Below are 14,171 nucleotides of genomic sequence, written 5' to 3' on the forward strand. Positions count from 1 at the left end.
TGAGGTAAGAAAGAGCTTAAAAAATATAAGCTGCTGCTGCTAAGTTGCTTCAGTCGTGTCTGACTCTATGCGACCCCACAGATGGCAGCCCACCAGGCTCCCCCCATCCCTGGGATTCTCCAGGCAAGAATACTGGAGTGGGTTGCCATTTCCTTCTCCAATGCATGAAAGTGAAAAGTGAAAGCAAAGTTGCTCAGTTGTGTCCAACTCCTAGTGACCCCATGGACTGCAGCCTACCAGGTTCCTCCATCCATAGGATTTTCCAGGCAAGAGTACTAGAGTGGGTTGCCATTGCCTTATCCAAAATATAAGCTGTTGCCCCTTAAAGAATATGTATTTTTTGGATTTCCCTGGTGGTCCAGTGGCTAGGGCTCTGCACTCCCAATGCAGGATTCAATGCCTGGTCAGGGCAGTGGATCCCACATGCTGAAATGAAGATCAAAGATCCAGGGTGCCACAGCTAAGGCTCGGTGTAGCCAAAGAAATAAATATTTTTTATAAAAAGAATATTTTCCACTGTGTCAAGATACTAAAAATCATAAAATTACTTTCGTGGTATTCAACCTCCTGGTGTCTGCTGTCCATTTCTGTAATATCTTATTTTTGTTTATTACTGCCATTCCTAAAAGTAGCTAAGCTGAATTTTTCCCAGTTGGATTTCACCTTGGAATATTGAGAGACATTTAGGTGTGCAAAGATGAAGCACTTTCTAAACTTAACGCAGAAGATTATAAGGAGGATTTTCTTGTGATGACAGTGAAAAAAGTACAATGTCTAACCATTTCTGTTAGAAATTCTGCACACTTTGTGTTAAAAGATGCAAAGTGTGGAATCCAGCAGTGGCTAATGTAAGGAAAAATGGTTGTGGTATTACATAAGTTGCAGAATCATTTAACTGACTATGAAATCCAGGTTCCTATTTAAAAATGTAAGTTTAGAAGTGGATACAAGTACTTATCTTTCTCTTGTTTTAACTAGGTGAACTGGTGAAACCATCAACTGAATACTAGGTGGTCTTATTAATGAAGAGGGGACATGGTATCTTGTACAGTCATTCCCAGGACAACTTCTAAGACCACCATACCATCTGCCTGTCAGCTACATTAGCAGCCACAGTCATTGTGTACATTATCACTTTTTAAAATTTTATTTATTTTTTAATGACAGACAATTGCTTTATAGAATTTTGCTGTTTTCTGTCAAATCTCAACATGAATCAGCCATAGGTATACCCCTCCCTTTTGAACCTCCCAGCCCCCATCTCCCTCCCCACACCACCCCTCTAGGTTGATAAAGAGCCCCTGTTTGAGTTTCCTGAGACATACAGCAAATTTTACGTATGGTAATGTAAGTTTCCATGGTACTCTCTCCATAAATTTCATCCTCTCCTCCCCTCTCCCCATGTCTATAAGTCTGTTCTCTGTGCCTGTTTCTCCACTGCTGCCCTGTAAATAAGTTTTTCAGTACCATTTTTTCTAGATTCTGTATATATGTGTTAGAATATGGTTATTTATCTTTCTCTTTCGGACTCACTTCACTCTGTATAAAAGGTTCTAGGTTCATCCACCTCATCAGAACGGACTCGAACGTGTTCCTTTTTGTGGCTGAGTGATATTCCATTGTGTGTATGTGCCACAACTTCTTTATCCATTCATCTGTTGATGGACATCTAGGCTGCTTCCGTGTTCTAGCTACTGTAAATAGTGCTGCAGTGAACAACAGGATGCATGTGTCTCTCTCAATTTGGTTTCCTCAGAGTATATGCCTATGAGCGGGATTGCTGGATTATATGGTGGTTTTAATCCTAATTTTTTTAAGGAATCTCCATACCAACTTCCACAGTGGCTGTATCAATTTACATTCCCACCAACAGTGCAAGAGCATTCCCTTTTCTCCATACCCTCTCCAGCATTCACTGTTTGTAGACTTTTTGATGAGGGCCATTCTGATCAGTGTGAGGTGATACCTCATTATAGTTCTGATTTGCATTTCTTTAATAATGAGCGATGGTGAACATCTTTTCATGTTTTTGTTAACCATCTGTACATTATCACTTTTTGATGACTCATAATCTTATTACTCAGCTATTCATTTTCATTGACTTGATGCAAATTTCATGATGCAACTACAGCATGATATCCCTAAGAGTTATTTTAATATCTCATTGTGCTTCTTTTACTTTAAAGTGAGAAATTTATAGTCATTTGAGAATATGAACCCAAGTCTACTGAGCATTTGAAAACACAAGCAGTTCTGTAATACAGCTTGGGATGTCTCTAGATTCTACTTTAATACACTCCTTATCAATTAGACATTCCCTTGTGTGAATGGAGCTTTCTCCTCCCTGGTATTCATATCAGCTGGTTCCCCAGACATCTGAGATAATTTCTGCCTTTCTTCAACTCGGGAGGAGTAATAAGTGTAATTTAACTCTACATTAATTTCACCCTTCTTAGAACCAATAGGCAAAGGTATCAACTCTTCACTGACAAAGAAAGTCAAAGCCATTTTTAAGTTTTTCAAATACTTGTTTCATTGCAAATGTTGCCAGCTTTATCAAAGCTGACATGGATGTGAAGCAAACTTTTTAAGAATGTTGTATGTGGTGGAAACTTAGTTGCTAAGTGGTCTGACTCTTTGCAACCTCATGGACTGGAGACTACCAGTCTCCTGTGATGCCTGCGATTCTCCACACAAGAATACCGGAGTGGACTGCCTTGTCCTCCTCCAGGGGATCTTTCCAACCCAGCAATCAAACCCATTTCTCTTATGTCTCCTGTACTGACAGCAGAGTTCTTTACCACTAGCACCATCTTTAATTGGCCAAGAGTAAATCCATCCTCTCAGTGCCTCAAACCGATCACTGAATATCTCTAGGAAACTGGTGATTTATGAGAAATGGGCAAATATTTATCAGTGCCTTTTCTTGTATGTAACAGTGATCGATGAGAACTTCAAAACATACCTAGCACAGTAATACTTGAAGGCAAAGAAAATTATCATTGGGTGGGGGAAAAGTGGGTTCCTGGTTAACCACCTGAAAAACTTACACTCACTCATTTGATTCAGATAATATTTACTCATTACATCAGAAACAGTGTTTGGGATAGAAGTAAAAGAAGAGCTACACTGACTGAACGGTTACTCTGTCCTGGACAGTCTTACAGGTAATTTATAAGGATTATCTCATTTTACAAACTAGCGAGGTTTCCTCAGTTTATAGCTGAGGAAACCTAAAGTTTACATATGATACTCTAAGATAGGGCTTCCCTCATGAAGGAGACCTGGGTTCAATTCCTGGGTTGGGAAGATCCCTTGGAGAAGGAAATGGCAACCCACTCCAGTATTCTTGCCTGGAGAATCCCATGGACAGAGGAGCCTGACAGGCTATAGTCCATGGGGTCATAAAGAGTCGGACACAACTTAGTGACTAAACCACCAACATCACTCCAAGATAGGCAGCAGGTAAATGCCAGTTCAGGGCCTTGAATCTAAAACCCCAGATGTCAGAACCCATGCACTAAATCAGTCCTCTGCAAACCATAGCTCAAGGGTCATTTCTCGTTGGCAAAAATGTGTTTATTGCAATGGTTCCTATTTTGATTAATAAAGATATATTTGAGCCTAGTTATGATTTAAAATTTCACAGTCCAAAACTGTAGTTACTTTTGCATCAACCTAATAAGTCCCTCTTGCTTCAGTTCTTACTGAAGACAGCAACTCACAAGCCATCTAGCCTCTCCAAACACGTCAAGCACAACCCTGCTTCAGGGCGTGGTCCTGGCCTGCCTCCCACACCCAGATACCTCTTAGAAGGCCCTTCACCCAGCGCCACACCTACATTCCCAGGCCCTGGGACTCCTCTTTCCACTTCACTGTTGGCATGTTGTTAGAATCTGCCATTCAACACGCTGACAGGGTTTTAATGAATTTAAGCTCCACAAGGGCAGCAGTTTAACTTACTTTCTTCATTAGCTTCTCTCTGGCAGCATCAGGGCCTGACATATACAAGACTGACATATACACACATCTGCTGAAACAATGAGAAAATGGTCCCTACATTCAAGAAGTACTAAGTTCAATGACATAAGAGAGAGGTGAAGACAACATACAAATATTTGTACTGAATGGAGTTTGATCATCTATTTCTTAGTTTCTACTTTTTTACTAAACATGCTATTCCAAATCAAATTTGGAGGTCTCAGTCAAAGCAAAGAGAAAACTAGCTTTGCAACCTCATGGTCTAGGTATGAAATTATCCTAGACAATAAAATATTTCATTGAACAGGGGCACTGATTGGGTCCCCAAATTTCCAATCTTAAGCCCACTGTCTCCTCCTATTTCCGTCTCAATTTCGAGTCTTTGTCAAATTCTATAGAAATGGAGACCAGAGGTACTTCCTCCTCTCTCCATCCTAACTCTTCTCCTGAGTCCTATTATTCAGCTCCTGTCCACCAGTTTTGAAAAAGACATTCATTTCTTGGCCACAAGTACAGTGAAAGTGAGCTTTCACAGACAGTTTATCCTTCAAAACATTTCCACTTCTAAGAACATGCTCAAGCTTAGTCAATGTCTGGGAGAGCCCAGAATAGCACTCTTCTGCTTGACCTGGAGACAATGCAGCTTCTAAACATATAGTGGAAAATATTTGGGCGGAGTTCCTGAGTAGTAAAATGTTATCAACGAACCAGTAACACAACAATACGCAAAACTACCAAAGTAGAAATGACATTATCTTCGATAATTATCGGCCTGGTTGGCTTCTTTACTTCCTGGCCACTCTTTAACTAGGAAAAGTGGTTACAGTTCTAATGTATTGATTTTTAAATACACCCATGGGAACACTGCAGATGTGGTTAAGAGAAGAGAATCACTGACAAGTAACAGCCATACCCTCTCCTCCAGTCTAGCCAGCTGCTCTTTGTAGAATGCATCCTGCTTCTTTATCACCCGATCTTTCTCTTCCAGCTGCTTAGCCTAAAAAAAGAAATGAAAAATATACTATATTAAGAAAAAGCAGTAACAGCAAAGCAAAAGTTAAGTATAAATTCCATTAGAAATACGTATACAAAGAGGAAGTTTTTTGCAGGCTAGTAGGTCTCTGCCATAGAAAAAACATTTATAAGATGATGATTGCTGTATTTAAATGTAAAGAATGGGCCTGCATTGTAATTTTTTAAACTGTAACAGCTGTGTCCTACTTTGTCCAAATGTTTCTGATAATGTCAGAATACAGCACAGACAGTTTTCTTTAACTTCTCTTTCGAAGAGTAATTTCAAGGATTAATATTTTGCTTAATAAAACTTTAATTTTTATCCCATGCAAAAGACACATAGTTATTAACCTTTCTTGAGCAATAAAAAATGCCTACATAACATTCTGTACATAAACCTTACATACGAGAACCCTTAAAACACCCAGTGAAACCAGCATATAAATAAATGTATTGGTCTACTTCCTTTTTAACAGCATAGTTGTCTTTGGCAAAAAGGGCAAAAACCATTCTAATTCTTTATTTGAATAATTTTAAGTAACTAAAAGTAAAATAATAAATCTTTGGCAAAAAGGGCAAAAACCATTCTAATTCTTTATTTGAATAATTTTAAGTAACTAAAAGTAAAATAATAAAAGTAATTTTATAACTGTTAATTTAACTAATTTATCTTTTTTATGAAATTAAAAATCAAGCAATAAAATCTTTATCCTTGAAAAAAATAATGCTTTCTTATGAACGTTTTTGAAGCTAAATTAAAAATGCATTTCTTTGAAATCTTGCCATTTGGGACAAAGCGGATGGACTGAGAAGGTATTATGGTAAGTAAAATAAGGCAGATAGAGAAAGGCAAAGACTGTATGATTTCACTATATGTGAAATCTAAAAAATCAAAACAAATGAACAAATATAGCCAAAGAGAAACAGAGTCATAGATATAGGAAGAAACAGGTGGCTGTCAGAGAGGAGGTACCTGGGGGAAGAGATAAGCGAGGGTGATTAAGAGGTACAAACTTTCAGTTACAAAATGAATGATTCAGAAATGAGAAATGTACTACAGTCAGGAGATGTAGTCTGTAAGTCTATAATTATGTACCATATCTCTGCATGGTGACAGATGGCAACCAGACTTATTATGACCACCATTTTCCAATATACAGAAATATCAAATCACAATGGTATACACCAAGAACTAACATAGTGCTGCAGGTCAATTATACTTCAAAAACAAAACAAATGAAAACACTCAGAGAAAAAGAGATCTTATTTGTAGCTACCAGAGGTGAGGGGAAGAGAGAGGGGTAAACAGATGAGGGTGGTCAAAAGATAAAAATTTCCAGTTGTAAGATAAATTAACATTAGGAATGTAATGTCCAACATGGTAAGATCATTAATACTGTTCTACCTTATAAAGATCATAAGAGAGTAAATCCTATGAGTTCCCATCACAAGGGAAAACATTTTTCTACTTCTTTAATGTTGTGTCTATATGAGATGCGGAGAAGGCAACGGCACCCCACTCCAGTACTCCTGCATGGGTATTTACTAAACTTATTGTGGTCATCACTGCAGGAGGTACGTAGGTCAAGTCATTGTTATGCTGTACACCTCACACTTACACAGTGCTGTATGCCAATCATAGCTCAATAAAACTGGGGGAGGGACGATGAAAAATGCATTTCTTAAACTGCTGCTTCTATTTTTATTATATTTAAATGACCTTTATTTCTGACAACAAACCTGCCTACATCACCCATGTTAGAAAAGTTTTTAACATACTTTTGGTCAATGAATGTTGAACACAAGCCCGACTAGAAATTTTAAGAAATAAGCAAAATACATATTTTGGCATTCCCACTCTTTTGCCATGCAATGTGATCAAGGTTCCCCTGGCTCAACCTGTGTAAGGGAGACTGTCGCTACACGCTTAACTTGGGTGAGCTCATTTGCACATTTATTGTAGGTAACTATTTTGCTACTTACTTTGACTTCAATATCCTGTGGCATGTAAAAAACAGAGAAATAGTTATTTACTAGGAGAAACACTTTTTACCCTAATGTCAACCAAGAAATCAGACGGATAGTATTTACCTAAAATGCAAGCCAAAGGCGACAATGGGGAAAAAATAAGAGGACTTGCTTAACTTGACACATATTTGAATATTATTGCACTATTGAATACTGTTTGAATAGAAGATTTCAAGGAAAAGTTCATGCTGCTTGAAAGTATAAGAGTAATTTAAAAATCAAATAATGAATTAAATAAAAAAGACACACATATGCAAGCACATAATCTATGGCTCCTTGACATAAGAGTAGAAACCTCACTAGTCTAACAGGAGTATAAGAGGAGTAGTGATAATGGAGTAGTAAACAGGGTCAGACTTTACTTTTTTGGCTCCAGAATCACTGCAGATGGTGACTGCAGCCATGAAATTAAAAGACGCTTACTCCTTGGAAGAAAAGTTACGACCAACCTAGATAGCATGCTGAAAAGCAGGGACATTACTTTGCCAACAGAGGTCCGTCTAGTCAAGGCTATGGTTTTTCCTGTGATCATGTATGGATGTGAGAGTTGGACTGTGAAGGAGGCTGAGCGCCGAAGAATTGATGCTTTTGAACTGTGGTGTTGGAGAAGACTCTTGAGAGTCCCTTGGACTGCAAGGAGATCCAACCAGTCCATTCTGAAGGAGATCAGTCCTGGGATTTCTTTGGAAGGAATGATGCTGAAGCTGAAACTCCAGTACTTCGGCCACCTCATGGGAAGAGTTGACTCATTGGAAAAGACTTTGATGCTGGGAGGGACTGGGTGTAGGAGGAGGGATTGGGGGCTGAGGATGAGATGGCTGGATGGCATCACTGACTTGATGGACGTGAGTCTGAGTGAACTCCGGTAGTTGGTGATGGACAGGGAGGCTTGGCGTGCTGCGATTCATGGGGTCGAAAAGAGTCGGACACGATTGAGGGACTGAACTGAACTGAACTGAATGGAGTAACAGAGTAAAAATGGAGTAGTAGCAATGGAGAAAGAATTTTTGATAAAATTATGTGTGAAGAAAATATGCAAGACTATATGATCTAGAGGAAAGATCTGTCTAAATTCAACACACACCCCTGCAAATATAAAGGAAATGCAGAAGGATGGATTTATGAGAACCTCCATAAGATAAAAAAACATTAAACAAAATGAACAAGCAAATAGAAAGAAATACTATCTCCTAACAGTGAAATTAGTATTGCTCACATAAAGAGCACTTAAAAAATAAGCTCTCCATCCCCAAAAAGAGTCAAGAGAAAAACATCCAAGTAACATAGACTAGCAATTTGCACAAAAATGTACATAACACGTTTTTAAAAACCCACAAGAAGTCAAAAATGAAAATTAAAATAACAAAATTCCATAATTCATCTATCAGATTTAAAAATATAAAGTAAAAATAATACTGCCCAAGACGCATGAAAAACATGCTCTTCAAGACACTGTTCGTCAGGATATAAACTGGCATAAGCATTTTAAAAGTCAGTTTGACAAAATGTAAATAAGTTTGAAAGCCGTACATATGCACTGAGCTCTAAGCACTCTACTTTTAGGACTTAAGTAATTATGGCAATATGCAAAGATATTCATGATAAGATTAATTAGAATTGCAAAGAAACAGAAACAAAAACCGATCTAACGGTTAAATTAAAATATACTCAAAATATACTAAGTAAAATAAGGAAAAGACTATAAACAGAAAGGGGAGTATGATCTCTTTTTGTGTAGGGAAGAAGAAATAAAAGACCAGAAGGATATTCAATAAAATGTCAACAGAGGTTATAGCAGGGTGGTAAGCTTATGGAGGGTTTCTAATTATTTTCTTTTTTATGTTTTCCACATTAGAAATAAACACACTTTGCAGTCAAAAGACAAAGGAGAGAATTTTCTGAGGTGAGGAAACAATTCTCCTTCTTGATTATGGTAGTTAGAGAAGTGCATGCATTTGTCAAAACTCAAACAACAGTGTATCACGAAAGAGTGAATTTAACAATATAACATTTTTAAGTTGATCCAAATAAAGCATATTAAAATTTATGAAAGTAATTATATATATATATCTTTACTAATGTTAATTTGCTTATCAGTTAGCTAATTTCACTTCTAGGCATTTATTTCTAAGAAATAGTAAGAAAAGCACACAAAAATTTATATCTAAGAAAACGCTGCTAACATTATTTAAAGCAACAAAAAACTGGGAACAACAGACAGAGGTTTGTGTAAATAAGATATGGTCCAACAACAAGCTCTTTATTATAAAGACTTGAGTCTGGCCATAATGATCAAACATTGAGAGCCATTAAAAAATACTGCTTTAATAGAATAATTGATTTCTTTAACTCGAAATATTAAGGGGAGGGGGATGGTCACAAATTACCATGTACACTAAATTACTAATTTTGGTTACGAAACGGGGGTGGGGGGCAGAAGGGAAGGACAGGAAGGACTGAGTACCTGATCATGTAGACCCAGAAAAAGTGTAATAAATGCTGGGATGTTAACACTAGATATGATATGCACAGCGGGATAGGTTTCTTACTTAGACTATTCTCTATTTTCCAAAATCTCTGTAACAAAGTTATATTTCTTTAATCAAAAAACCTTTAAACATTACTATCACATACATTTATCTGTGATTATCAGATGGAAATACAACATGGTACAAAAAACAAAAGAATGACTGATTAAGTGGCTATACTAACAAACAAAAAAACAACTTGAACAGTTATTTATAGCATGGAAAATTATTTTCCCTAGTAAATGCTTAATGTATAAGGACTTGATCATCTCCCCATTCAATGCATGACATTACCAATCATGGTTCTTAAACCATTTACACTGAACAATGTTGCTTTTGTTCACATAGTGCTGTACACTGAGATTTCTTTTTTAAGAAAAAAAAAAGTAATAGATATTCTATTATGGCTATTTAGAAAACATTAAGAATTCAGTATCACAAGTATATAGCTTCAGCCTAAAAGAGACTACACTAACCACCTCAAAATTTAATTTTGAAAGGTTGATTACCACCTAAATAAAAGATATGCAGAAACTCCCACATTGTAAGGTGTGATCCTTGGAATTTTGTTAAAGAAACACATCAAAAGGTGAGATATGCACACTAAAGACGATCCACCTCCAAAGGCCTGAAAACACCCAGCCACAGGCTGACAACACAGGTCTTTCCCTTGGACTGTCAACAGAATCAATAGCCTGAAGTCTGCTGGGGAGAACAGAGCCAGAAACACAGCCACACCACTTCAATGGCACATTGCTTTGAAACAGTTAATGTGAGGCTGGGAGAGAAAGTCACACAGTGTGAACCTGGAAACTTAAATAAGCCTGGGATACGCTGGCTAAACTAATAGCTGCCGAGGATGAAGAGTCACACGCGACTTAAGAAAAAGCGGTAAGCCAACTGCAGGGAATGACACTTCCACATAGAACTGTCTGACTGATATGGAATCACTGTAAACGAACAAATGACAACGAAGAGGACCACACGTTATTCACTGTCACAGGAGAATCGTTTCTTAGGGGAAAAAACAGATATAAAAGGTTTCCCCCCACCGTCTCTGGTTCGCTATTCCTTCTTAAGAAGTGATGCATACTGATTTGTCTTCAGATTCTGTTAGATTTTGGATAATGTGATTGGGCTTGAAAACATGACAGAAAGCACCTAAATGGATCATTATGGAAAACTGGAGTGTGCCATATACAAGAGAAAGAAAACAAGGAAATCGAATTTTAAGAAACCCAACGCATAAACATTTTGATGTTTGCACTCAGTGCCGGTAGCCAGATTCAAAACGAAGTATACAACACGTACGTATTTCCTTAAAGTCTTTCCTCGTTTCAGAAGAGACCTGAAGCTGTTAACAACAAACGATACAGTAAGTTAAGAGAAGTAAAAACTGGGATTCTGCCTGTGACATAAAGGTAGTTTCCCATGTACCTTTCCATGTATGTTCCTAGAGAAACCTTCACACTGACAGATTCTTGGCATGGAAGCTCGGCCCTCTTAGGCCTGGCAGCTCGGCCCTCTTAGGCCTGGCTGCTCCGGGAAGACTGAGATGAGGAACAAAGCACACAGCACTGGAAACGCAGTGACATCACAATCACTGAGCTCAGAGGAAGTACTATTACTTCACACATCAAGTACCAGACTTGTAAGGGGAGAGCTGGTACTATAGGAAAGCTTATATATTTTAAAGGACAAAGTTCTTTAAAGGCCAGGGTTCAATTTCAATACCTCAAGGTAGAAAACAAAGCAAGTAGCAGCTCAATTTTCCATGGGATGATGTTATGAAGATAGAAATTACTAAAACTGAGAAAAGGCAACAATTCTAAATCAATCTAAACAGAAATCCCCATAACTACATTTCTTATCGTTTTAAATCTTGTAAGAAATCTGATGCTTTTGAACTGTGGTGCTGGAAGAAGACTCTTGAGAGTCCTCTGGACTACTAGGAGATCTAACCAGTCTATCCTAAAGGAGATCAGTCCTGAGTATTCATTGGAAGGACTGATGCTGAAGCTGCAACTCCAATACTTTGGCCACCTGATGCAAAAAACTGACTCACTGGAAAAGACCCTGATGCTGGGAAAGACTGAAGGTGGGAGGACAAGGGGATGACGAAAGTTGAGATGGTTGGATGGCATCACTGACTCGATGGACATGAGTTTGAGTAAACTCCGGGAGTTGGTGATGGCCAGGCAAGTCTGGCGTGCTGCAGTCCATGAGCTCGCAAAGAGTCGGACACGACTGAGCGACTGAACTGAACAAATCTGAAACACACATATAATGAACTGGGAAAGATTAAATCTTTCCCAATCATAAGGATAATCTGTGGTAGGCAAAAACCAATCTATTCATCTATCAGCTCACACAGGCAAGTAAGGACAGGGAAAGGAGCTTTCTTCCACGTTAGACCTACATCAAGCATGATACACAGGAAAATAAAACTACATGCTGACGCTAAGAGACAAAAAAAATGGAAACATCTGAAGCGGCTGAACCATAACCTTATAAAGTAATATTACATTTAGAAACTGTAGAACATGATCACTGTGAATATCAATTAGCCGTAACAAAATAATTAAAGTGGCCATGTATTCAATTAGCTGAATACTAGACTTTTGTTACAAATGAGAAATTACATAGGGTTCACTGAGCTTTTATCAAGTAGCATTAATAAACAAAGAGTTATACTTAAAGCCCTGGTTTCCAAACCACAGCAGGAGGTGACCTTCAAAAGGGTAAGCCATGCAAGTGACCCTGAACAACGTCCAAGCTATTATCAACTTGAGCATACCTTTCAGCAACTACTGAGGCACGACACATAAGCTATGAGCAAACCCCAGCCTGAAATGTTACGTTCACTAACACAGTAAGAGCTGATGGAGGTTGAGTACAGACCAAGGGACGAAAGGCAAAGACCATTCTTCCCACAGACGTCTTGACCCCAAGTTCGGAAGTCATACTCAATCTCCCTGGATTTGATGAAATCCACTTGTTTCTGTTTGTTTTCTCTTCCCCAAAGGACCCTGCTCTACATGTCATATTGTCAACTTACTATAACCAGCCTACTGAATGTGTTCCCCTGTCTTTTGGGAGCGTATCTGCCTATTCTCTTGAAAAGAACAAAGGCAAAGATAAGTGGTCTTTCAAATTAAAAAGTAAACTAACAATGAAGTGAGGAGGTTGTTAGCTACATACATTTAGGACAGAAAGCACCCTAGTAAGCACTGTGCTTTAAATTTTTCCAGTAGTTCTCTCATAACATTTGTGCAGATCATGCTACTTGACAGAAGCAGTGGCATTAAGTGATAGATGAAATCACAAACAATTTTACAAGCTTTCTTCTATAGTTTTAGAGAGGGGGAAAAAAACATTTTTAAATCACAGATTCACTTCCTCAGCTTTCCAGTGTAAGTCAGAACTTACCAGCACTATGACATACTTGGAAATCCACTTGGTGAGGGGTCAGGAGACCAGGACATCCATTCGAGCTCAGCTACATCACCAGGTGACCAGGCACTGACCCAGTCCAGACCCCTATCAAGTTTTAAAACACCTTCTGAATGTTCTTCCTTCATGTGGTTCTTGCCATGTCATACCCTTGCCCTTGCTGCCTCTCACACTTTTACACCTAATAAAACTTTCCACGTGTCTCTCAGGGCACATATTTTTGACTTTATCTTGTACTATACATGTTCACTTACCCACTGTTCCTATTGTCAACCTCAGACTTTCTAAGACAAGAAAAGAGACTTACTCCTCTATCTTCCACAAGGGAAACACTCAGGACATGGTAGCCAAGATGAAATTAAGTGCATTGAGGGGAAGAGTTTGTAGGAGGTGAGTAGACACAGCTTCTGGGAAACAAATCTGTTGCAGCATGTGACATTACTTCAAAGTACGAGAGCACCCTCAGTGGGATGGTATGTGTGCACATCACTTAGATGAAGCTCTGAACTCAGTGCTGCTGGCGTATTAGTCAACAATGCACAATCCAGAAGCGATCAGCAGGTAGTATTCTTATCAAAAATTCCACAATTTGGAAGCTTAAAACATTAGATATGGCTGCAACCAGGGCTTCACCTATCCATATCTTGATCAAAAGTGATGCCTTGCTAGTTAGCACAGTGACTGTTGGAAATGAGATTTTATTAGAGAAAATGGTTCATTAACTAGCATGATAAATATCAGATGTTCTATTGGTAAAATGAAAACTATCAAAAAGATGTAAGGGTTAGTGAATGTATATAAAGATATTTCTATATCTGTTGTGCGAACAAGTTATGAGAACATGAGTTATGAGAACAAGGCCGGTAGTACTAACTTTAGGAACAGTGCCTCAGGTTTGATCTCTGAACAATCCTGTGTCCAGCCACTGGTTTAGGGCAGAGTCTCTCCTTGGATACTACTACCATTTGGGGCCAGATCACCCCTTGCTGCAGAGAGCTGTCCTGTGCACTGCAAAATGTTTAGCGGTGTATCTGGCCTCTACGACGCCAGGAGCGCCCCCTGGCTCTTTAGCTGCGAAAGACAGAAACGTTCCCAGACAGTGCTCAATGTCCCCAGGAAAGCCAAACTGGCACCAGTTGAAAACCACTGGTTTAAAAGGACTGCTGG

At 38.5% G+C, this 14,171-nt stretch overlaps 1 protein-coding gene across 1 annotated transcript in view; it reads right to left on the reverse strand.

The window, feature by feature from the left end:
* The window catches only part of CHCHD3 (coiled-coil-helix-coiled-coil-helix domain containing 3), a 281,917-nt gene that overhangs the window by 96,015 nt on the left and 171,731 nt on the right, over positions 1-14,171 (reverse strand). Inside the window, exon 5 of the mRNA NM_001126357.1 lies at positions 4,895-4,978. Within this exon, the coding sequence (NP_001119829.1) occupies positions 4,895-4,978 (84 nt within the window). The remainder of the gene's footprint in view (positions 1-4,894; positions 4,979-14,171) is intronic.

Source organism: Ovis aries, chromosome 4 (assembly GCF_016772045.2).
Source record: "Ovis aries strain OAR_USU_Benz2616 breed Rambouillet chromosome 4, ARS-UI_Ramb_v3.0, whole genome shotgun sequence".
NCBI lineage: Eukaryota > Metazoa > Chordata > Mammalia > Artiodactyla > Bovidae > Ovis > Ovis aries.